The sequence below is a fragment of the Trichoplusia ni genome, chromosome 2 (genome assembly GCF_003590095.1).
Source record: "Trichoplusia ni isolate ovarian cell line Hi5 chromosome 2, tn1, whole genome shotgun sequence".
Classification (NCBI taxonomy): Eukaryota; Metazoa; Arthropoda; class Insecta; order Lepidoptera; family Noctuidae; genus Trichoplusia; species Trichoplusia ni.
Genome location: NC_039479.1, coordinates 519,931 through 544,242, shown reverse-complemented (window position 1 = coordinate 544,242; position 24,312 = coordinate 519,931). Strand labels below are relative to the sequence as shown.

Sequence of the window (24,312 nt, the reverse complement as noted above, 5' to 3'; positions counted from 1 at the left end):
GTCAACACTGTTCTGACACTTGCTGTATTGTCAAGCATGGATTGACAAATATCACAGCGAATCATTGTTTTTGCCTTACACTATATAATAAAAGCAAAGTTATAAAACATTTACTTTGTTATTGATTCCATACAACGATGTTTTCGCATATTCGGCTTTGCATATAGCTAGCTTGAGCTTTGTATTGTAGTTGCATTCTACAGAATGTCGTATTCTGTGTAGGTTTGACTACAAATATTATGGCTTGAAGTAATCTCGTTTCAAGTTCTTTACTAAATATAGTAACAATGCAGGACCTAACAAGTATATTGAACATAATATTCATAATTAGTGGTGGGGTGTTGACTTTCGTAATTCTGTTCATATTTGCTAAGAGACAAATTACAAGGTTTGCCCTTCGGTCTCGAAGAGGGCCACACGTTCCCATCGGTACGGATGCGAAAAAAGTAAGTTTAACTTGTTAAATGTATTACCTATACGTAATATGATTAATATTATATCTGATGTCAAAGATATCTAGGTAGTGATTTCTTATCAGTATTTTTCTTGATGTTGTTTTGTTTTTACTTTCAGGACTTTTTTCTATATGCTATTCAGTTGTGAGATGTAGCAATAAGATATTCTTCCATCTGTTTGAATTAAAAGTGCCTGTGAGATATTTTTCTTCAGCCGTTACTGTCCTCAAAAAGCCTCCCTTAGAATTTATCCACTCTGTCCAGTCCATTGTTTTAGCTATCCATTTCTTGTGGTATGCCTCCAGCTCATCCCGCCATCTCATTCGAGACATTGAGACTTACATTCCGCTAATATTACAATACTAACAAATCTATCCATCTCTTTGCAGTGCCTCAAGAAAGAGATAGAGCGTCGCATAGAGGCTGTTCCTCGGATCATGCACGAGCCACGGCTGCTGAGCATGGAGCCATCACACTATATCTTGGAGCCCCAGCAGCCATACCACTATCGGTTCCGAGCCGTGGATGATGTTAAGACTTTAGGTGAGATTTCTTTAGTCAATTATATTCCTTTACTTGTAGATGTTTTTAAAGCAGGTATATCCTATCAATTCTTTTGAAGTACAATGGAGGCAACAGAACTGCTTGCATTCTTCTGCTTTTGTATTCATGCAAAAAAGTTGCATTGACATTCTGAAAATATTTTATACTGTAGCTTGGTTGTGATTGATTTAAATCGTTTCATTTGACTCCTTAAATAATAGAACTATGAAAGCTCCTTTTATTCTACAAATCTAGATGATATGTGGAGACATTCCATTGTTTTTTTTAGAACTAGTGGAGGAAAGTTAAACTTAAGTTTGAACCAAATTATTTTTCTAGAGGAAGAAATAGCCCGTCAAGACCCTGGTCTCCGGCGTCACCCACGCGAGTCACTGCGGGCTTTCCTTCTCTCGTCTCTCGCCGCGCCCCTGGACGGCAGGGGTCAGAAGCTAGTGCATCAATTCTGTGACACCTACGAGTTCGCCAGACACCATCCCGGCGAGTTTGGGGAAGACGAATACACAGCATACAGCAGATTGCTGCTTAAGCTGTTGGATGCGTAAGTTTATTGCTATGAAGTTTGATTTTGTAAAAATTAATATGGTTGTGGATGAGAGAGCTTTAACTTGGCAAGTTGCTTAATTCATCAAAATCCAAAAGTTTACTGAGCTCATTATTTTGAAACATTACATATACTTGCGACCCCGCTGCCCTGTCAGTCCATGATTGTGGACTCCAGTTGGGTTTTAAACTAGTTGGGCTGTGCCTCTAGTTTCATCATACCAAAATGTCATCATTATGAATGAGTGAGACTAACATTGTGCATGTGATTGGAATATACTAAACCTCGCTAATCATGTCTGGGATTCCTTGATCACGAATTTCTGTTTGAATACTTGAACCTTTATCGCGCTGCCATCATGAAAGCTTGCATCATGTGTGTGTTAGCGCGCGGCTGCTGGCCAGCGTGGGCACGTGCGTGGTCCCGGCGGGGCGCGGGTCCCCGGTGCGGCGCGCGCGCCTGCTGGACGCGGCCCGCCTGCGCCCCGCGCTGCCCGCGCTGCCGCGCCACAACAAGCTGCCCGCCGCGCTGCACAAGCACTACACCGCGCTCGAGGTACATACCACACTACTGACAACCAGGGGACAGAGAACACTCACTATGAATACTAGAGGAATAAAAATATTGGAATATGAAACTCATATGCTATGTCAGGAATAATACATTATAGTCGCGGTTTCGCACTTGCGAATGTCACTTATCGTTGCAAAAAGATAGTCTACATTTTGAGCAAGGTTTTAGCGTTTTTGCAGTAGTTTTGATCGCGCTCCTGTGGTCCCTAGTAAAAGGGGAGGGCAAAACACTTCAGTGGTTTTAGCTGGTAAGAGACAGGTACACCTCTCCGCCTTCCCAAGGGGCGAAGGAAATAAGGATTTTTGCGATTTCTTGACAAAAAGTATTAACATACCCAGGCTTACAAACCGCCTTTATTTTAATTTAATATGGCGTGATAGCCGTACTCCAACTAACTAAATATCTAACGCTTCAGATAACTACAACTAAAAAAGTTTAGTAATATAAAACTAATTCTCCTATTTTACAGAATATGCCGATAGACTCAAAATTAGAAGACGAAGTGATCCGCATTCCCGTGAAGAGCCCTACGGAGCCCCTAGTGAAGGCGCCGGCGGACGAGACGGCCGTGTGAGCGCGGCTGCAGACAGACACCCCGCGCAGACGCTCTAGCGGGGTGAACGTTGCATAAGCAGTCTGGTGATTAGTGAGGCGGTGATCAGTGAAGTGAGCGTTTGTAGTCTAGTGACTGTGTGAGTACATGAGGGCATTCAGTGCTGAACTAAGTTAGTTAATGATGGTTAGTAGAATGAGTTAAATATAGGAACAGAAAGTTGACTGGTGATTATCAATTTTACTTAATAGTAAATGCTAATGGTTATAAGTAGAGTGGTGATTATTGAAACTGGTATAGTGAATTATGTATTGGAAATAAGTATAAATATCTAAAGCCAAAGCAAGTAGTACTGTATGAAATGTTTATTAGTATGATGGTGATTATTGAAGTTGATATCTTCATAAAGCAATGATCAAGTCATGTATGTATTGACTAATAAGGATTTGTATGTGTTCACACATGTGTAATCTATTCAATTTAAATACAAATAAATCCTCTTTACAATAAATTCATTTGATAATGAAGTCTGAAGGAGTTTAGCTCTATTTTGTAGTTTTAAATCATTAGCAAATTGCCATTAAAATTACATCAATAAACCTAGGATTGTAAATAACTTATTTATTTGTATTAAAAATATATTGGAATATTCAAATTAAAATAAAAACAAAACTACAAAAAAAATGTAGACAATTTTATTTTTTTATAAGTCATTCAATACACATTGATATAGTTAATATACCTATACATATTATTAATATAACATATTAATTCAGTTCAACATTTTTACAAGACTAGATGAGAAATATACATTGAGAAACAGTCATGATTTCAGTCATTTTATTTCTCTTGCTTTACCATAAACTGGGCTATTTTTATAGTACATTTATTTTATTGGCAATAATATCATAGACAATGGCATACAAGGAACAATGTCAGTTATGTGGTTAATAGGTGAGTGGTCACTTGTCAAATAAAACAAATATATAAATTGTTAAATTATTCATCAATAATAATGTCTCGACCGAAATGGCTTTCCCTGAAACAAAACAAAAAGTATTTTTATATTGGTGCAACAGACATTACTAACTAGTAAACCTAATTAATTGATCACCAATATCACAGAGGACCTATATGTTGACAATAGTAGACACGGTTTGACACGTGTCTATTTCTTTTTTTATGTTTTTAGCTTCCCGGAGTTAAGCGGAGTCTTAGTAATTAAAATGGAGAACTCCAAGTTTTCAGAGTTGGTCAAATCCAGTATGCGTGACGTATCGCGGGTTCGATCCCTGCGTTTGAGTGATCCACGAGTGCAATTATATCCAGAATGTTGAGCCAATGACTATAAATGAACAAGTAGGTGTTGAGCGCCTCACAGCCTGGTCCATATCCTGTGCGTGGCGAAGTGCGGCGCGTGTCGCGCGGCCAGCAGCGCGCGCTGGCAGCTGGCCGCGGTGCTCGCGTCCGCCGCCACGCTGCGGGTGTGACTCAGCCACTCTAAGATCTGTAGAAGAAAAGAAACATAGTATTATTTTTAGAAAATTAATGTATTTTGATATTGGCACGAATAATGTTTGCAAAAACAGAAAGATTTTATGTGAACATTAATCTCATATCCGATGAATCTACTTTAATTTTAATAGACAGCTGTATTCAATTTATGGTTTAGGTCATACTTTAATACTTCGAATATAATATTATGCTCAATAAGTCTTCAAATTACTCAGGTAATCAATAAGGACAAAAGTGATTCATTTTTTACGCGTATTTATCGAGATTGCCCGACTAGTTTGGGACCCTTCCGGAGTCCGATAAATATGCGTGAGTAAACCGTTGCAACATTAAATAAGCACCAAAGTGTTCTGCACATTGCACATTTCACAGTACCTGCAGTGCACAGTCCTTCCAAGCCTCCCTGCGCACGAGCACAGCGGCCGCGGCAGGTAACATGGCATGTCTCGCGGACCGACTGCTCGCCGCCTGCTCCGCCTCAATCTCCAGCGCCCATAGACCGCTGAACACTATCACACACAGCATGAACACGTCGCACAAGTACAGCTTGGCTGATTTGTCTTCGGTTCTATAAAAGAAAAGGAATTATGGAGAATTAAGCCTAGTATGGATGTTAATATGATGATAACTATTACAGATTTTGTAGTACACATCCAAAAATCTTAGGGAGCAATGCAAAGTAGGTGATTCAATCATATCCAGTGTAATCCTAACGTTTTAAAGTGCTACTTAGTTGCCTGCTTTTTTCTGCTTTTCTATTGGTATTAAGTATAAAATGAATGCCTATCATAGTATTTTTCAATAGCCAACCAATTTTGTCTGTATGTGCATTGCACAAACTGTTGTGCTGACCACAGATATTGTCACTTACTCGTTGAACGCGACCTGTGTCCGGCCCATGAGCTGTAGGAGCCACTCCTTAGTGGCGGGTGCGTCAGGTTTGGCCGCCTTCAGCGCTGGTAGCATGCAGCGTAATGAGAAGTCCTGCTCACTGTAAAGTAGATAGCAATTCAAATAAATATTAAAGTAATGATACTCAATAATTATAAATATTGTGGCTAGAGTGAAGAGTGATATTATGAGTCTTAGTTAGGGAATTTTTTAGGTTCTTAACGTCCGAGTTGTTGGTTTAAAACCAAAGCACGGTTAGCCAAAACCGAGGGTGCTGCCGTCATAATTCAGGAACCTATATATATTTAGTGTTAAGATCGTTTGATAGCTCCAAAATTAATTTATTGTATTTTATTGCCATATCTTGTAAATCTAAGTGTTTATGAACCTTGTTTGGTGTCTGAAGTTTTATAAAAAGTTTCGTAAAATATTCTTACGTTATCTGCGTAGCCTGTGCATCAATGATCTCATTCAACCAGTTGAGCGCAGTATCACAGTCATGCAGTTTAGTCTTTGCACATCGCACAGCCGTGGCCTTACGTAGCAACACGCTGGACACCTCCCACCAGCTGCTCGGCGAAGACATGCGCTCTATGTGCTTACTGGATAAACTGCAGCAGGTCTGCACGAATGTTGGCCACGCCTGGGATATGGACAACCAAAATATGAAAGGTTATAAAAAAGTTGGTTTTTGAATTGGTGAAGATAAGTAGCAAGGTTTAAGAAAGAAAAGAGTAATTGCCAATTGTTAGATTACTTTGAATATTTTGCGTGATCTGGCTACAGTTTTTGGTGCCAGCTCCAATATTAAACTTTTAAAGCATTATCTTTTATTTTAGTCGAAAACAAGAGTACAGTGTTTTTTTTGTGTCACAAAGATTAAATACGTCGAAATATTATAGTTTGTATACGTAATTACTTACCACATTATCATCATTAATCATTGAGAAGTAATTCTCCACAATCTGCGACAGTAGCGTTCTATTAGCATCGTGTATCTTATCACATTCGAGGCACTGTCTGATCCTCTCCATCTGTGTAACGAACAGGTACTGCTCGGTGCCCTTGGGCTTGGCCTTGATGTTCACGATGGTCCCGAAGGAGTCGGCGAGGCATCGCTCGAGAGGCGCCCGCAGTGAGTTGGGCGGCATACTCCGACATAGTATAGGTAGGATCTCAAACATTAGGGCGATGTCTGATTCCTTGAGAATAGAAAATAGGTTATTAATAAGTATATTTTAAAAATATTGTTAAGTTTTTCTTTAGATATTGCTTAGCATGAATTATAAGAAATGTGTCTCGGATCTGTTAAATCACATCAGATAGATTAAGTTCACTGCACAAATTACTTCTAAATATTTGTGGAATACTAGCTATTTCCCGGTTTCAACCACGAAGTACTAGATCCTGAACATCAGACTTCTTTTTATGTATATTCAAAACTATGACAGCCTTTAAAATATGTCAAAAGTTTTACAGAAAAGTAGGTATAGGAAAGTATTGTAATTTGTTAATATTTTTTTGCCGTTTACGTAATTTTTCCATGTTTTCTCACCGTTTACACCCTCCCTAGACAGCTAAGGATAGTCAAATCGGTGCAGATGCGCTCAAGTTTTAGCGAGACTAAGGAATTCATCAGCAATTCATATTATATATTTATGAAATGAAATACTATCCCTATATTGTCGTCCAGACATATTTATTTAATTTACCTCAGCAGTCCCCGCCGTGACCCCCTGCAGATAGTCGTCCACGAGGCGCCTGGCGGAGGCGGCCACCTGCGCCTGGCGCGCCGCCAGCGTGACGCCGGCGCGCCGCCACGCCGCGCCGCGCGCCAGGACCTCCGCGAGGAAGCTCAGCTCGAACGGCGGCAGCGGCTTCGGGTACTCCGAGCTCAGGGTGCCCAGGATGGACAGCAGGACTATGTCCGGGTACTCGTAGGATGGACTTGTTGCCTGTTGGAACAATATTGGTAAGGTTAGTTGTTGATCTGGAAGTAGAGGGTTGTAGTGTTTTAGGATATTTTTTTCTTTTAAACGACTATATTATACATTGCTAAGGTATGCAAGTTTTAGGAAATAGTTTTTTTTAATTAGTAATTAAAAGGTATTTTGCTTAAAATCGTTTATGTAAGTAGTTGATATTTGATCTGGAGCAGAGACCGAGGTTTAAAAAACAAAGGTCATTGAGAAGTAAGCTTTCTTTCTTTCAAGTTAGCTCAGATCACATACTGAAAGTTGCAAAATAAGTTTTTCATCGCGGATAACCAAAAAAGCATAATTTATGGCTATTAAGATTTTGGTGGTTTAACTTACGGCACGCAATTCCACTGTAAGCTATTACAGACGGCACAGATTAATTATGCTACCAGTAATCTAAACATACAACCTAAATTAAATATTTCATTTTAAAGTGTTACTAATATTAAATTGTTAAATATTATTATCATCCACAACCTTTATCCTCCTACTCTTGGGCATAGGCCTCCCCTTTCTCGTGCCCATTTCTACGGTGCTGTTAAATATAATAGTATTATTAAAAGTATTTATTGTGATAATATTTTGTATTAATTTAAAAGTATTTTTTTGTACTCATGTATCGTCTTTTTATGGGCCTTAGTTGCCTGAAAAGGAACAAGTGGTAACATATATTTATTTTACAACCGACCTGCCTCCTGAAGCAGTCCACGAGCCCCCTGAGGACGCTGGCGGGCTGCAGCCGCGCGAGGCCGGCGGGCTCGGCGGCCGGCGCGTGCAGGTAGGCCCCGCTGCGCAGCGCGCGCAGCTCGCGCTCCGCCAGGCGCGCCGCCAGCCGCTGCACGCCCGGCAACGCGCTCTGGTTCGTGTATTTGAACACTTCTGGCCAGATTTCGCCTAAAATTTTGTTTTATGGTTCTGTTTGAAAACTACTCTCACACTAAGAGCCGCCATACACGGACTGCTTCGAGCAGACAGTGCCAGCATCTTTAAACGGTCGCCGTTGCTTCATCTGCAGTTTCAATACAAAATAGTCATTCGCAATACACGAACCGCTCAAGCAGTTGCAACTGCTTCGGGCGGTTATAAATGGCAGCTACTGTTGACTCTGACTGCCAGAGCGTCCGTGTATGTTGATCACTGGGCTACTGTTCGAGCGGCCCGTGTATTGGGGCTCTAATAAATGTATCGTGGTGGGTTCAAACAAACAAACATTCAAGTCACATGTACAAAGACATCCGGTCTCAAGACGAGCATTCGTGAATCACACATGGCATCGAATCCGCGACAGGAGCTCACTCTAGCTCTAAGCTAAAATTAGCTTAATTTTGAGGCTAATATCGAAATGCTAAATTAAATTTATAAGAACCCTAGAAAAACTTACATGGAACATAGTCAAGCACATCCTCAGGTTTTCTGGCGGCATCTGCTGGTGTTTTGCAAAACGATGCCGGTAGTTTTACAGTCTTCCTGTAAATCTGAAATAAAAATAATAAAATAAAAATGCATGAAAAATTGGCAACACCCGGAATGGACATAAAACTCTAATACAGAAAATCTGATCATGAAACGTTGAAAAAGGGTCCAACAGCTGGAAGAAAAACCATCTTCATTATTTTGGATGGCAAAAAAGAAAAGAAGAAGTTCTTAATTATGCAATGTCACTTTGACTTACCTCAGGAACATCCTTCAGTTTATAATCATCGATCTTGTAAGTAGCGAGGGCATCGCAGGCAGCCTCCACCAGCTCGGGCCTGTTCCCTTCGGCTATGTAGCCCCACAGCTTGCGGACACTCTCGGAGACCAGCTTGTCGTATTCTGGTGTCGCTACGCGGAGTGATGGAACCTCGCTCAGAAGCTTACAGATACTGGGTAAGGGAGTGTAAGAAATCGTTTAGGTTTAGATTTTCCATCGTTTAAAAATATTCCAGGCATCCATCAGGCATCATTTTTTATAATTATTTTTTTATATCTGAAGGAGACCCTAGAGTTTTTGATTAGATGGATTACAATTGATTCATCATGGATCTTTAGAGAATGGCATAGGTCTCCCCTTTCTCGTGCCAATTTCTACGGTCCTGTGCCAGCCTCATCCAGACCTTTACTATATCCTCGACCCATTTTACTCACAGAAGGCGAGTCATAGAAATTAAATACGCAATTAAAAAGGACTAGTCAAACTAAAGCGCGCTCAACACTCGAGCGCGATTCTTCCTGTGAATTCATGGAGTTTCACGCCACGAGTGTGGAGCGCGCTTAAGGTTGATATTGCAAGTGATAGCGGTAAGTGACCTGATCTGCACAGCGTGTCGGTTGTCGCGCGCCAGCTTGGGCTGCAGCGCGGCCCACGTGGAGTGCGGCTGCAGCGCGGCGCCGCGCCACAGCCGCGCCAGGCTGCGCACGCACTGCGCCGTGGCCGCCGCGCCCGAGCGCTCGCCGCAGCGGTTCAGCAGCCCCGAGATCACCGACACCAGCTCCAGGCCGTGGCTCGTGGGGCTGGGCCACAACACCACAAGACGTTCAGGCAACAAAGATTAGTTTATTCCAAGAGTATACGACCAAGGGTTATCACAAGCCAAAAGACATTGAGGCAACAAAGATTATTTTATTCCAAACTGATTTTTATGTCGAACTATCAATGTAGATCACAAACTGTTTGCTTTTCAATAAGACTCTGAGTGACCCCTGAGTTTTTTTCGACATTTTTTTCAGGTTAGTCAGATAGGAAATGTGGACTCCAAACTCAAAAAAAGACATGTAAAAGTGATATTGTATACTACTTAAAATGAATAAATGATTTCATTTCATTTCAATAAAATAGTGTCTCACGTAATAGCAAAAAATGTAATCTGACAAAAAATAAATCGATTTTTCTCCTTTTATCACCACTGTAGATCTTCAAGATTTATTCCTTCCATCTGTTCTGCAATATCTCGTAAAATGAATATTGCACTAAGAAACCTATGAAACTATTACTATGCTACGGTATACAACTCACCGAATCTCACAGATCCTGTTAACAGCGACTGCTTTAGCAATGTCCAGCTCCCACTTCAATTCGTCTGGCTTGCCAACACCAGAGTCCACTAACATTTCTTGTAGGTACGGGAAACAGCGAACCTGGGATAAAGGATTAGGATCTAATATCTTTTTTGGAACATTGTAATTATTGCTCATTCGACAGGCACTAAATTAATAATAAAATTAAAGAAATCTGTAATGATTTAAAAAAAAAACCTTTGGTTCACTGTTTATCATTGTAATTCTGCAAAAACATTGGATTTCTATAAAATTTGTCATAATCTATCCTGGCATAAGGAATCCTTGCAAAAGTTTGGAATCTACAGAATAATTTAAAATATTTTTAAGTCATGTTACTTTATATTTGAGGATGGTGTACATCAGGGTTGCATTCTGGGTCCATATTATGTGAATTCGAAAAACAAAACAAAAAATATTTTTAATTACAATTCCAATATATTTCAATTGGGATAGCGTTCGTTACTTACTTGAGTTTCCGCTAAAGTGGTGTACAACATGATGAGGAAGGATGTCGGCGCTCCCTTGTTGGCTTTCAACTTGTTCAGAACTGATACTATGGTTGGCACATTTTCCTGTAAGAAAATATATCCTAAGTTACGAAACGAAATCGTCTTAGATGTAAATCCATCCATTCGTGAGTTATAACTTGGAGAAGGCCTATGTCCAGCAGTGGACCGCGAAAGGCTGAGTAGATCGATATTTATGGACTAGGAATAATTGAGAATCGCGTCTTTTTTGTTTAATAACTTGTGAAAAACAACATAAAAAATGGACTGAAGCTGCTGATTGTATCTTTCCTGTCAAATTCGCGTTGTACATATTACAACTATAGTTATCTTGTAACTGACGTTTAATTGAACGACAGTTTCGTCTATATAAAGTAAAACAAGTACGGGTTGTACACAACCCCTATCACAATTACTTGATGATTCTCTCTTACCTTAGTCTTCGCCATCAACGGCAGCGCCCTCAGGCACTCCAGTTTAACACTCGGACACTTATCACTAGCTATCTTATACACTAAGATCGGCAACAGTTGCACTGACACCTCCTTCTTATAATTAACCAAGTCCACCACAATTTTAATCACTTTCACAACTATTTCGTCATACCAGGGCTCCTTCTTCTCCAAAATCATGCCGAGAAGGAATGGTAGCAATTCTAACTTGACCTCTTCGTTTACTGTTGATAAGGAATCCAGCCAGGTCTTTATTTTGTCTGGACTGTCCCTCATTCGTTCCCAGTTTTGGTTTAGTTTGAAGACTATTGACAGATGGCTGTCTGTGAATAGCAGAGCTTGGAATGTCTTGTTTGCTTTCAAGTTAGGTGTGTGGAGGCGCGCGTCGTCTTTGTAGTTGTCCTGGTACGTGTCCAGGATTTTGGAAGCTACTTTTAATGCTGCCGCCGTGAGGTAGGACGGGAGGTTCAGCCATTGGAGTGAGAGAGCGACGAAAACGTTGAGGGAGATTGCGGAGTATTCGTATTTGCTGATTATATTTAAACCTGTGGAGAGAATGCACATTTTATGTCGCTATTGATACAAATACGTATGTTTACTATACACACAACGAGTCTAGTCTTTTTTTGTCAAAGCTGTACGCTGTATCTGTGTACAATAGCAAATACTTATTGCATCTGACTTTGCTCATGAGCTTTCGTAGTAGGCCGTAAAGTCTATGACAAGCAGTGGTTTAATAGACCTTGAAGCCAATCAGCTAGGTGACATTTTTATTTTGCCCAAAAATGGGCAGTAACAACTAAAAAACTGATTGATTGCATATGAGTAGATACTTTTTTAGATTTCATTAGTATTATAGCATTGTATAAATATTACGTGACTTGTATCTTATGAATACTCACACAAGTTGAACAGCTCGTGCAGGTAGAGTGCGGACGTGTCTGTGAGGTTCTCGGCGAGCAGCATGAGCGTGATGCCGGCCACCGCGCGCAACTCCGGCGCGTCCAGAGCGAAGCAGCGCTCGATCAGGTTGTAGCAGGAGCGAGGGTCGCGTCTGGCGGGAAATGTGCAGCTTTATACATATTATGAGAGTATTTTATACCATAATAAGAGTGTTTGCACCAATTCTTTCTGTAAGGGGGATGATGGCATTGACTTTATTGACCATTAGACATTTTTTCTTTTACCCAAATCAAAGATTCTGCAAGGGAATAGGACTTCCGCATTATGGCACACAAATTTTAACAAGTTGTTATGTCACAAAAGTTCTTGATTGACTCCTTTTTTTGGATATTAATGTAAAAGTTAACAATATTATACCTGACGGGCTTATGGGTTTTATTCCCTACTCGTTATTGTTATTGCTTGAATATATTTGCACTGTACAACGAAAAATAACTAAAACGCGCGTATCTTCAATCCTGACTTTTTCAAACAATAATGAATTATATTTGGCTAGCTTTAAAGTCTCTTTTCGAGTGCCATTATAACAACCCAGCGCTGTACTTTGCCAATATGCATCGACCCTAGGGGCCTAACCTGTCCATTCCCTATCCATTCTACTATATATAACAGGTAGCATATACTAACTGCATGTGAGTGAGCTGGGCGGCCAGACGCGCGAGTGCGGGCAGCAGCGCGAGCACGCGGTCGCGCTGCTGCTGGTACACGGCCGCCTCCGCCACCGCGCTGTACGCGGACAGGGAGCGGTCGATCGACTCAGGGCTGTAGATCTAAAAAAAAAACCATTTTTATTACTGGAATTTGGATAAAACCAAAAGAGGACAACAACCAAAATAAAATTGTATTTATAGGTACAATCACAATACAATATAGTTTCAATGACACCGCCACCGCGTCAATGCATGATTGCTTTTGAAACTAAACGGGTGAACAATTTTAACACAATAAGTAACATAATTAATTAGTAGCTTTAACTTTCGGTTAATAAGCACTGCTGGGCAAAGACCTCCCCAAAATCATTCCACAATTCTCTATTCAGGGCTACATGGAACCACTGTCTTATTTTAATATGTCATTTTTCATTATTTTCCCATTGCTGAGCTAATCTGTGCCTTATTATTATACATACCTGTTGACAGCTCAAACAGGCTAAGAGGAGAGAAGACTGGGCAGTTGTCTGTGGGAGACTGAGCAGGAGCTGCCAGGGTCTTATGCTGCAGTTGCGCTGAGGGTGGCAGGTCAGCCAGAGGAACACTGGCCGGAGCAGTTCTAGACTATTTGATGACACACTGGAAATTAAACACCATGTGGTTGTGATAAGGATCATTTTGCCATCTACAGAGAGAAGTAGATTAAAGAATTGGTTTATTTTATGGTTTGAAGCATTTTATTTAAAAGTCTTGGTTATTTTAGGGCCACTGCAAATTTAAGTAGTCAGTAGTTTAGTCATCATTCATCTAATTTTGCTGAGTTACTTTTTTTTATTATAAATTTATGGTAATTTGTAACATTTCATACAGCACTTTAAAGTAAAATAAATATCCTTACGTATAATCTGGATGAGTACACAATGCATGCATCTGGACCAGTACATCATCCTCCGCATCCTTGTTCTTCTCCAGGACAGTGATGAATGGATGCTGCGGTGACTTCAGAGAGAATTGGCACTTGTACTGCTGACCAGGCACCAGGCGGGCCTTCAGGTCCAGGATCAGGAGACCAGCCATTGTTGATATTATTGCTGAGTAGTTGCTGTAACGATAAATCATTATGGATATTAATGAATCTATTAAATTTAGTGGATTTCGGATTTTTGTGTGGAGTTAGTTGTATGATGTTATTTTTTGTGAAGGAAGACTAGGAAGCTCTAATAGAATATTAAAATATAAACCGGTTATAACGTAAGCAAAATTACAATACGCATAGTTTCATTTATATTGCAACTATATTATGTATAATAAAACAGCTTACTGTGCACTCGGTAATAAGGTGACGACTGTGGACATAGTGTGCGCTATCTCCAGCACCCCGAGCTCCACCAGCGCCAGCAGACCCTGACACGCCGTCAGGCTCACTCTGGCCTCCTTCGACGAACATTTCTCTCTCAAAAACTTCAACTCTTCATTTTCGTTAACAAATCTTTGACGTTCAATTGGTTTGTATTTCGATTTAATCGTAGATATTAACTTGTCAATGGCATTAACGATAAGAACGCTATTATTAGTATTTAATTTATATTCAATCTCGTCCATTTCGTCTTATTTGACTTATTAAAACTAATCTATTCTACAAAGTTGTACTTTTCACCGGCGATGGCGAAACAGCTGGAGCTGACAGCGATTGATTTTGTTTGACGATGACACTATTTTGACAATTGACCAACAGTACTGCCAGCTTCTCTTTTAATATTTTCGCTAACTGGTCTTACTACGTCTACTGTGAAATATAACAAATAACCCGCAAGGGAAGGCAGTTAGGACTTAAAATAAATTGCATAATAAATTGAAATCACCGACTTTCTACAATTATGCGTAGCTGTTATTGAAACATTCAATTAAGGAGACTTCCTTGATGCGAAATATCTTTGTGCCTTGGCAACACAGCATCACTTCTTTTGTCAAAGTTTATTGCGTTCCAGCGTACCATCGTTTTAATTTATAGCGTATCATTCGAGTTTCACAGTTTAATTGTGTGATCGTATGTTAAAAATATCATAACATATTTCTGTCAAAGTGTAGGCTTGGTCCTTGGTCCGACGGTGCCTCAGCTTGCGGAGATTTGCATTACAAATAAAACAATTTGAAACGTTATCAAATCAGTATTTTAAATAACAACATAAGCCAAAATGTCGACGCCGCCTAAAGAGACAATACAGAAACAAATCCAACAGGATTGGGCAAACAGGGAATACATTGAAGTTATAACTGGCAGTATAAAGAAAATCACAGATTTCCTGAATTCATTTGGTGAGTAATTAATTAATTAATATTATTATGTTCAGGATCGAGGAGGTTCTATGTAGGTACAATTAAATTTGTGTAAAACAACATGAGATTATTCTGACACCTTTTTGTAAAGTTTTTGCCACACAATCGTATCCTGTTTTTCATGTTACTTGCGATAGGATCCTTATGTCAATATTGTTCCTGTATCCTATGGATATGCATTTTCTAATTTCAATTATGGACAGAATAATAATGAATGGCTAGTTATTGTTTATACAATAATACTAACAATAGAGCTGTTCTGTAGAATTTTTGTTCAATCCTCCTTCCCATGCATTCATCAGCACCATCACTGGCAGTTTTTTTGTACCTACAGCAGGGTATCGGCAATATGAGCCTTGTTCCTTTTGTTTGAGTACTCCTGATTTCATCAACATAAGTCAACAAAAAGTTTTCTGAAATGTTTTTTATTTCAGTCTTTAATAATCCTGCGTGTCTTTGCTCAACCAGCGTTATAAGGACAAAGGCCATCCTTCCATTTTTCCACTCTGAAAAAACTATTCCTTAAATAAATTAATTGTCAATTCCTATTCTTACAGACATGTCGTGTCGATCCCGTCTTGCCACACTGAATGAGAAACTAACATCTCTGGAAAGGAAGATTGATTATCTGGAAGCTTGCGTAAGTACCTATTATTTGTTTTGTCCTAGTTTTAGCCTTTATTGGACAAAAAGCCTAAAGTATTCCTGTGGGGCAGAATCATTAACACCATTGTATCACTTAATTTAAAGTCTCTTTTTTTTGCAAGATTGTCTCAGTTACCGTAAAGTTATATGAAGTGACAAAGACATTAAAAAGAAAACTTCAATTCAAATTAGACAACAGTACCACATTTTTATGTCAAGATGAACATAGCACAGCACCCTGTTTCAGCCATCCTTCACTCCACAGGACTTAAAGTTGTTGTTGCAAATTCAGTTTCTATAGAACTTCAGTTGAACAAGAATTCTACTCTAAGATTGCTTTCAGTGATGTATATTAGGAAAACTTCTCTTTATAATCTGGGTATGACACTCAGTGGAAAAAAAATATTGCACATATTTTTAAAATAAGTAGTATTTTAACTTTAATATTGGATTCTACTAACTCAAATTGAACAAAACAAAATTTCTACAGAAATGCCAGCCTGGGATTCAAACCCAGGACCTGAAAATTGTGGATGGAACAAAACCAGTAGAACTTTAGAATTAGTAAAATAGTAAGGAATTAAGCTAATTAGTTGTATTATTTATTTTTATTTGCATTTTCGTTTTTAAATTCGATATTAAAAAGACCTATAATTTTTATCTCAGAGTTTAATAAAATATATTTAACATAGAATAATCTAGTCAAAATTTTACTGTAGGATCTAGTTGGGACTGGAATTTTGGATCTGATGATAATAAAAATATACAATGACAAATAAATTATTATTCAAAAAAGTATTAACTTAATGTAATGTAATCTAGGTTAGTCTTTAGTTTCTGCTTTTTATGTAAATGTAAAAAAAACTCGATTTTCAGTTATTTTACTGTTTTTTATTCTTTACAGGTAACTAAAGGTGAAACACTGACATAACCTGAATACCATAGTCAATCACAGAGTATTAAACCTTTTTTAACGAGATTGTATTAATTTTAATTTCCATTTTTTAATGCTTGTTATAGAGATAGGTATAGTTTATAAATTATTCTTAAGTATACAATTTTATATATAAATTAATTTAAATAATAAACTGTAGTCGTATCATGTAATTCGGTCGCATCCTTTACTCAATCATTGTGAAACATTGGTCGCCATTACAATGTATAAGCGCAAATATAAGACACTGCCGTGTACGCAGTTTTTAGCTGATAAATTTGAAAATGTAATGTGACTGCGTAAATATATTATTGAAACATATTTTTGTTTTACATTTTTATATTCTAATATTGCCGTCCTCATGAAGCGTAAGTAAGTCAGCGATTAACACATTATTTTCAGTATAGAAAGTCATACATTATCGACGTATTATTACATTATTCACAAAGGTACTACAAAACAGTACTAAACTCCCTTCCGTCCATTCAGACCCGTCGTTTGGTGATGTAATTTGTACATTTATGTAATCTTTTAATTGTAGCTTTACATTTTCTCCAACAATACAGCTATTCCTTGACCACCTCCGCAATTTGAAGCTGCGATTCCTCGTTTCAAATTTCGTCGACTGAAAAAGGAAATTAAAAATATGTTTTGTTCAGTCAGATTCGTTTACGTACCACGTGAATAATTGTCCAGAAGTTTAAAAGAAACCGTCAGTACTATGATCCCTGATATTGTTCAGATATTTTGTCGTATGTATCTTACCGAAGTTCATGAACGAGATGTGTTACCAGCCTCGCGCCAGTCGCGGAGACTGGGTCTCCCATTGCCAGCGCTCCGCCGCTTACGTTAACCTTATTGAGGTCAAGTTTCAACTCCTTACTGGCTATCAGCGCTTGGGACGCGAAGTTTTCATTAATCTGGAAGATTCACATTAATTTAAAATGTTATCTCCAACTACCCACCAAGTAACAGTTTAGGAACTTGTTTAATATCTGGGCCCTGAATAAATCTTTTATTTTGAAAATCATGCAAATAATATTAGAAACGCGATAGTTTATATTTATGAATATATGGATGTAAGTTCCTCTTGCACGCAAAATTTTAATTTAATTTCAATTTTAGACGAAACTTGGTACACAGATAGTTTATACCTTAGATTAACATAGGATAGTGTTTATCCCGATTGTATGTACCTGTAGGATCATTTCCGATTTGTTTTGGCAACAGCTAGTGCGTCTATATATTCGAAATCTAGTAGGAACCAGACTTACTTCAAATAAGTCCACGTCGTCCAAGGACAACTTCTGTTCTTCTAGCAGCCTTCTGATGGCGTGAATTCCTGCTATACCGTCGTCTAGTGGGTCTACTCCTACGCAGGACCAGCCTGCTATCCTGGCTAATGGTTGCAGGTTGTGGTTCCTTATCGAGTCCTCATCTGTGATGATAAGCGCCGCTGCTCCATCGGCTGGGACCTGAAATGTCAGGAGTATAGTTATAGATGGCGAGCTTTATAATTATCGTGCTCGTAGAGTAAAAACACAATATTTTAAGTTAGTTGAATTCCGCCCCCTAGTTTCATTTTATTTATTTAAGTATATAATTAATGTCCGCCTTGTATCCTTGAGTGAGGAGTGCTAAACACAAGCTCAAAAATCTCTACTCGGGTGTTCTGTTAAATTCTGTTTTTTCCTTCAGTTAGAATTTGTGACTTACTGCACTGTTTCCAGAAGTGATGACGTCTCCATCTTCTAACAACGCTGGTATCTTGTTGAGATCTTCAGACGTTATTGCCGGCTGTGGGAGCTCATCGGTGGTGACAACAACTTGCTTTTTCTTTATGCTTGCTGTTACCGTGACTACCTCCTCGTCAAATGCTTTTGAATCTTGAGCTGTTACAGACATTTTTAAAGTCGTAAATTACGTAAAAGAAGAATACTTTCATGATAGCCTATACTGGCATTCAAAACGTTTCTAAAAATTACCTTTTCTCCACTTCAAATGACTTTGAACAGCAAATTCATCGACATCCTTTCTTGTTACCCCAAACCTCTTTGCTAAATCTTCGGCCATGGCTTGCAGGGTTTTCCCAGTGTAACTATCTGGCTGCAGCTTCTGTATATGGTCTTCTAGCTTATAGGATGTGCCTAAAGCAGTTCCGAAGCGTACATTTCTGACTAGCATTGGTAATGAAGACATGAGGTCTGTTCCACCAGTTAGAGTGATCTTTGAATTTCCTATTATAATATCCTGAAAAGGAACATAATTATATGACTTAGTAGGTAGGTAGATATTGCTTCATAAGTCCGGTGAAGTACCCAAAGCCGGATAACTGGATCCCTTCAAAGCCGGATAGTCTGGATAACTTCAAAGACCACTGCAGAAAAAGTTCTGCGTTCACAAAAATCGAGCTGGTCCTTCAAAAATTTTATCGTTTATATGGTCAATAGAAAATTTTGTAATTTAGGATGCTTTGTCCTATAGAATGATTCGCAACTGTTAGGTACACATGTTTAGTATTGTTCCCTATAAACTAACTTGTTAAAAGCATATTTTCTTACCAATGCACTATTGATTATAGCTTGCAGCCCAGTACCATAAGCCTTACTGACGCCCAACGCTGGGCTCACGAGAGGCACCCCCGAATATATACCACAGTAACGCGGCGTCTTGCCTCCATCACATTGACTCAACTGTAAATGATGAGAGTGCATAAAGATCACGAGAGTGAGTAAGAGAGAATAAAATTACCAATAAAATAAAATATGAACCTACAAAATTAACGTTTCCCACGACTGTATTGTCAATCAAAGCAGGATCTAAGTTGGCAGATTGTATAGCTTCCTTCGCTGCAGCTGCGAATACATGTGAAGCTGGCAACTCTCGTAGTGGTCCGCCATAACTGCAAAATGGCGTCCTTTTCGCGCCAACTATGAATATGGCTGAAACAAGGAAGTCTCTAGTTTAAATAAATATTTCAATAACTCGTAGCAGAGAACGGTTATCATCTACATATCTTCATTACATGATTGGTTTCTGTCATAATTACTATGAATTTTATTGTAATTTATTTAATAATAACCTCAAATTATTATATGCCTCACTCTTCAAATAATAAGGCAGTAATAGAATCTTTTTACGAAATACCTCTGTGAAATCCCTTGGGTATCAACCTATATCAAAAAGGAATAACAGTAAAATGATAACCTAGGCCCCCTTAGAAGATAATTTAATCTTAAAATAAGTAGCTCAGTACCTATCAGATACCTTGCATATTTATATCGACAACATCGAGCTATCGATAACAATTTATCAATCTGATAATTCCTGCCAAAGAGATAACACGATTACAAAAGAAACTAACCTTTAGTAGCCGCCATTTTGGATTTCATAAATAAGCAATAACAATGTATGAAATTGAAACGAGCGTTATTTAAAACTTGTTTTGGTACACTAAATAGTTGGTAGATGTTTGTTATCAGTACATAAGCTTGTTGATACAACGATATTACGTGTTTATGGAATTTAACGATATCTACGTATTTTTAAAGACTAAGATAAATAAGTATGTTTCTGTAAAAACGAGTTGTAAACTTTATGAGACTTGATCTCTGGTCTCAGTTAGGGTCTTTTGTGCCTCTGTCTGTTTGAACTCTTATCTTGATGTTTTAGACTCGTCCTGGATAAAAAAATGTTGAAAAAGTCGGTATAAACTTCTGAGTGAGTTCTAGCTGAGGTGAAAAGATGAAAGAAGGAAGCAGGAAAATGCAAATAGTGTTGGTAAAAAAAAAAAACAAAGTAACAAAAATAATTATAATATTCACAATTATTTACAAGTGATTTGTTAAAAAATAAATACAATCAGACGAAAATGTTGTTATTTTACGTCATGTGTTTACAGTCTTGCATTTTAATAGTATATGAAAGATTTAAACAGTCTCGAGAAGGAGAGCGATTCCTTGTCCTCCTCCGATGCAAGCTGATCCAATGCCTCTCTTCAGTCCACGGCGTCTGAAACAATTTATAAATTATTAGTTATTTTTTGGCTAACAAAGGCTTCCTTAACATAGGGAAGGCCTATGTCAAGCACTGGACCGAAAGGCTTAATTGATTGAAGTCACCAGAAGAGAATTTAATCCTAGTGCCGCGGGGGTTTCACAAAAATTCAAGTCATGTGCACAGACACCACAACAGAGCAAGCATTCGTAGATCACACAAATGCTTATCCTATAATTGATTCGGCATGGTGAGCAATACTTCTGCAATCCGCGAAGTCTAATTATTATTAGGCAGTAGTAAGTAGAATTGTTTCTTATCTTAATTATTATAGTAACCTGAGTTCATGAGCGAGATGTGCAGTGATCCTAGCCCCAGACGCGCCCACTGGGTGGCCCATAGCGATAGCTCCACCGTTAACGTTCAACTTGCTTTGGTCCAAACCTAGCTCCTTGGCGCACGCTAAAGTCTGAGCTGAGAAGGCTTCGTTGATCTAAAAAGTAAAGAAATAATTGTGAAGACTATGTAACACGTTGGTAGGCTGACTGTAAACTTTGTATTAAGGATTGCAACGCATTGCCATAATTCTGGCACAAAAACGCGGAACGTAGCACGTCGGTTCAGGTTTATTCAGTAAAAGTCTGACACTACCTATTTCTTCCCTCAAGGGAGTGACTGGAAACTGTTGTAGATATCTCACGGAGTAAGTAAAAGTGCAATTTTGACAGTTTTAGTTTCAGTTGGTAGGATTTTGAGAAATCGGTTGTATCGTCTTAGAGTTATCGTTACCGTTTTCAAATGTGCGTTTACGTAAGATCAACAAAGACGACATTTCCATAGATTTACCTCAACCATATCAATATCATCAAGCTTGAGTCCCGTGGCTTGCAGCAGGGACTGTATTGCTGGCACTGGTCCGATGCCCATGACGGCGGGGTCCACACCCACGAACGACCAGCCGAGCAGACGCACCAGTGGAGTCAGGTTGTGCTGCTTTACTGCCTCTTCAGTCGCCAGGATAATAGCTCCAGCGCCGTCGTTAACACCCTATAATACAAATAAAAATCATATTCGAGTAAATCATTTAATAATATTCGAGTAAGTCGCATAGAGCTTTTAGCACCCTAAAAGAGTGTTTTAAAACTAGACAGCTTCGCACGATCGTTACAAAAATTTTAGAAGAAACTGTTATACAAAAATATTAAAACTTGTTTTTTTTTTAAATAATAGGGCTATAAATAATTGCTTTAATGAGTAATGGCTTTATTGTATTTTTTTCAAGAATGATTTAATTTGGTAAACAGAAACATGTGTCTAAATTGACCATTATTAAGTATTTCTCATTATATCTATAAAACCCGCATTGTCGGGGTATTCGCACGATCGTCATTGGATGGCGATAGGCTCATTCAAATATGAGATTTGTGTGGTACAACTTACGGAAGAGTTTCCTGCAGTGACGACGCCTCCCTTCCGGAACAGCACGGGCAGCTTGCTCAGCATGTCGCTGTTGGTATCGGGGCGCGGGTGCTCGTCCACCTCTACCACCTTCTCCTGCTTCTTGACCTTCACCGTGACCGGGGACATTTCCGACTTAAACACACCCTGGTCGTGAGCTGGAAGTCGTGAGATGATGGTTGGTTAATATATTCGGATCCAGATTTGCCAAACCGGCATTTTGCGGCGTTGAATGCAGATAAAAAAGAGGCGCATTAAAGAAAGCTCAGCTAGGTTTAGAAGCAGGGTCTGCTTTTAAGAACCAAAAGTAACCAAAATGAATAGAAAGTTATGACCAAGCAGCTTTACCTGCTTTCCATCTTTGCTGGGATTGCAGTGCGTATTGATCGACCTCCTGCCTCTGGAGTCCATATTTCTCGGCCAAGTTCTCAGCAGTCTGTGGCATTGTGAAGTTGCAGAAAGTGTCCAAGGAAGACGAAGTCAAGACATCTTCGAAAGGCACTTTGACACCTAAGGGTACTCCAAAGCGAGCGTTTCTGACAACGTAGGGCACTGCCGACATGTTCTCTGTGCCACCAGCTAGAGAAACTTGGGCAGCTCCAGTTAAGATGTCCTGAAACCAAAAACGTTTGATACTATACTAATATCGAATGTTACGGTAGTTTTATATAGCAACTAGGTATCTAACTAAAAGTCATACCTGAGCACTGTTGATAACAGCTTGGAAGCCGGAGCCGCAGAGTCTGTTGACACCCAGAGCTGGCTTATCAATAGGGATGCCAGACTTGATGGAGGCGTGTCGGGGCGCTAGACCACCATCTGATGAACCACTCACCTGAAATCGGAAATGTAATAAAAGCACACATTCATACCAAATAGTAAGCTATGCAACCCTGATTTCTTGTAGTTGGTAATATTTTGGCAGCAACTGAAATAGGCGATGGAAAGAAAAGCTCAATTATAAATCAGTTAATTGGACTTACCCCATAAACCTGTCCGATGTTGACGGTATCAACAACTTCGGCGGCTACATTGCCGGCTTTCAGTGCATCCTTAGCGGCCACAGCCAGCAGGTCTGCTGGGAACACGTCTCTGAAGGCACCTCCGTATTTGCCGAAAGGCGTACGTTTCGCCGCTACTATGAAGATCCCTAAAGGTCGAACATAATAGTCACAAAAGTGGATGCTGTAAAATCTGCTGTGGAGTAAGTCATTGCAAATAGTTCCAAGGAAACTGATCTACGGGCGTTGAGCAAAAAATTTAGGTGTTGATAATTAAAATACTATTAGCGTCAAGTCAAGGTTAATCTATTATGAGAAGATGATTATGATAATTTTACATCTTCGTTGTGATTTTCGAGTAGATAGCAAATAGAAAATTTCTGCATTGGAACTAACTATTTTCTAAGAATATCACATTATTATAGGTATCTAATAATACCTAAAAAAACAGACGACATTGTACAAATATATAAGTATTATATTTTATCAAATATATATATATATGTATAGTCTTCTTCTATATAAATCAATGTCTTCCATAAATCAATAAACATAGAAATATCTATGCTACTATGTTTCTATAATGTACACAGAGTGAATATACTCCTCTGTTGATTATAATGTGGACATTGACCTCAACAATGTAAGTCCGTTCTTTGACGTTTAGTCCTTGTGACTGTGAAATAAGGTTCAAATTCGATAAACTATTGATTTCACTAGGTTCGTAACCTTGTAAACAGTGTTTGTCATCATAAGAATAAATTTAAAGAAAATTTGAGCGAAATGTGTCGGCTTTTGTTATTTAATGAGTACTTTGGTGTTTTTAATATTTAATATTATAATACCTACAATATATAGAGTGGGTATATCATCGTCAACTTCTAATGCATAGACAGATAACATAATAATAAGTACCTTTTTAGTTTTATTTAATCGTTTTAAAATACACTCATTCATTCAAAAGTATGATTTAATATTAGGTACACGTTAATCTAAATTCTCATGAATATTGCCAACAATCCATTTTATATTTCCTAACCTCAACCTCATAAAACACCTACATTCAAACAAACAAGAAAGGCATAAAAAAATGCCGTAAAAATAAACGAAATAAAACAATAATACCAACCTTTATTTAATGCAACCGCCATTTTAATTCTTAATGTAACACGTCGATACCGACCACGCTATCTATAAACACTGCTTGTAAAACAGAAAATCCACTTTGTTACCGGCTTCAAAGATTATAGTATCTTTGTG

The 24,312-nt window shown here is 38.7% G+C and overlaps 5 protein-coding genes across 5 annotated transcripts; 2 read left to right on the top strand and 3 right to left on the bottom strand.

Moving 5' to 3' along the window:
* Positions 1 to 3,232, top strand: LOC113502269 (uncharacterized protein C1orf43 homolog). The gene is made up of 5 exons (XM_026883769.1): positions 1 to 446; positions 845 to 998; positions 1,338 to 1,557; positions 1,947 to 2,115; positions 2,603 to 3,232. The coding sequence occupies exons 1-5, from the start codon at positions 288 to 290 to the stop codon at positions 2,705 to 2,707; spliced, it is 807 nt and encodes a 268-aa protein (XP_026739570.1). The 5' UTR covers positions 1 to 287; the 3' UTR covers positions 2,708 to 3,232.
* A 442-nt stretch (positions 3,233 to 3,674) lies between these two features.
* Positions 3,675 to 14,660, bottom strand: LOC113502243 (focadhesin). The gene is made up of 19 exons (XM_026883736.1): positions 14,003 to 14,660; positions 13,580 to 13,783; positions 13,161 to 13,320; positions 12,659 to 12,801; positions 11,971 to 12,122; positions 11,051 to 11,613; positions 10,578 to 10,682; positions 10,067 to 10,188; positions 9,361 to 9,564; positions 8,744 to 8,936; positions 8,453 to 8,546; positions 7,760 to 7,965; positions 6,805 to 7,047; positions 6,016 to 6,294; positions 5,530 to 5,735; positions 5,073 to 5,192; positions 4,577 to 4,769; positions 4,066 to 4,193; positions 3,675 to 3,725 (listed from the first exon to the last, which is right to left on the bottom strand). The coding sequence occupies exons 1-19, from the start codon at positions 14,281 to 14,283 to the stop codon at positions 3,686 to 3,688; spliced, it is 3,636 nt and encodes a 1,211-aa protein (XP_026739537.1). The 5' UTR covers positions 14,284 to 14,660; the 3' UTR covers positions 3,675 to 3,685.
* Positions 14,661 to 14,756: 96 nt separating this feature from the next.
* LOC113502261 (probable protein BRICK1-B) lies at positions 14,757 to 16,918 on the top strand. Its single transcript, XM_026883759.1, has 3 exons — positions 14,757 to 14,997; positions 15,576 to 15,658; positions 16,568 to 16,918. The coding sequence occupies exons 1-3, from the start codon at positions 14,877 to 14,879 to the stop codon at positions 16,592 to 16,594; spliced, it is 231 nt and encodes a 76-aa protein (XP_026739560.1). The 5' UTR covers positions 14,757 to 14,876; the 3' UTR covers positions 16,595 to 16,918.
* LOC113502255 (3-ketoacyl-CoA thiolase, mitochondrial-like) lies at positions 16,903 to 20,134 on the bottom strand. Its single transcript, XM_026883747.1, has 8 exons — positions 19,962 to 20,134; positions 19,373 to 19,539; positions 19,159 to 19,290; positions 18,583 to 18,847; positions 18,314 to 18,489; positions 17,872 to 18,072; positions 17,363 to 17,517; positions 16,903 to 17,222 (listed from the first exon to the last, which is right to left on the bottom strand). Exons 1-8 carry the CDS (start codon positions 19,987 to 19,989, stop codon positions 17,141 to 17,143), a joined length of 1,206 nt encoding a protein of 401 aa, XP_026739548.1. The 5' UTR covers positions 19,990 to 20,134; the 3' UTR covers positions 16,903 to 17,140.
* Positions 20,135 to 20,411: 277 nt separating this feature from the next.
* On the bottom strand, positions 20,412 to 24,294 carry LOC113502219 (3-ketoacyl-CoA thiolase, mitochondrial-like). The gene is made up of 8 exons (XM_026883705.1): positions 24,182 to 24,294; positions 23,035 to 23,201; positions 22,752 to 22,886; positions 22,400 to 22,664; positions 22,034 to 22,209; positions 21,440 to 21,640; positions 20,932 to 21,086; positions 20,412 to 20,608 (listed from the first exon to the last, which is right to left on the bottom strand). Exons 1-8 carry the CDS (start codon positions 24,201 to 24,203, stop codon positions 20,527 to 20,529), a joined length of 1,203 nt encoding a protein of 400 aa, XP_026739506.1. The 5' UTR covers positions 24,204 to 24,294; the 3' UTR covers positions 20,412 to 20,526.
* Between the last annotated feature and the right edge of the window lie 18 nt (positions 24,295 to 24,312).

Coding starts and splice junctions, on each gene's coding strand:
- LOC113502261 (XM_026883759.1), top strand. CDS start 14,877: ATGTCGACGCCGCCTAAAGAGACAATACAGAAACAAATCCAACAGGAT. Junction 14,998..15,575: donor AGATTTCCTGAATTCATTTG/GTGAGTAATTAA, acceptor CTATTCTTACAG/ACATGTCGTGTCGATCCCGT. Junction 15,659..16,567: donor TTGATTATCTGGAAGCTTGC/GTAAGTACCTAT, acceptor TATTCTTTACAG/GTAACTAAAGGTGAAACACT.
- LOC113502269 (XM_026883769.1), top strand. CDS start 288: ATGCAGGACCTAACAAGTATATTGAACATAATATTCATAATTAGTGGT. Junction 1,558..1,946: donor CTGCTTAAGCTGTTGGATGC/GTAAGTTTATTG, acceptor TGTGTGTGTTAG/CGCGCGGCTGCTGGCCAGCG. Junction 2,116..2,602: donor AGCACTACACCGCGCTCGAG/GTACATACCACA, acceptor CCTATTTTACAG/AATATGCCGATAGACTCAAA.
- LOC113502255 (XM_026883747.1), bottom strand. CDS start 19,989: ATGAAATCCAAAATGGCGGCTACTAAAG. Junction 18,490..18,582: donor TCATTTGAAGTGGAGAAAAG/GTAATTTTTAGA, acceptor TGTCTGTAACAG/CTCAAGATTCAAAAGCATTT. Junction 18,073..18,313: donor TCACTTCTGGAAACAGTGCA/GTAAGTCACAAA, acceptor CTGACATTTCAG/GTCCCAGCCGATGGAGCAGC.
- LOC113502243 (XM_026883736.1), bottom strand. CDS start 14,283: ATGGACGAGATTGAATATAAATTAAATACTAATAATAGCGTTCTTATC. Junction 11,614..11,970: donor GCACGAGCTGTTCAACTTGT/GTGAGTATTCAT, acceptor TTCTCTCCACAG/GTTTAAATATAATCAGCAAA. Junction 4,770..5,072: donor ACACAGGTCGCGTTCAACGA/GTAAGTGACAAT, acceptor TTTCTTTTATAG/AACCGAAGACAAATCAGCCA.
- LOC113502219 (XM_026883705.1), bottom strand. CDS start 24,203: ATGGCGGTTGCATTAAATAAAG. Junction 22,665..22,751: donor CTGTTATCAACAGTGCTCAG/GTATGACTTTTA, acceptor TTTTGGTTTCAG/GACATCTTAACTGGAGCTGC. Junction 22,210..22,399: donor CCAGCAAAGATGGAAAGCAG/GTAAAGCTGCTT, acceptor CACGACTTCCAG/CTCACGACCAGGGTGTGTTT.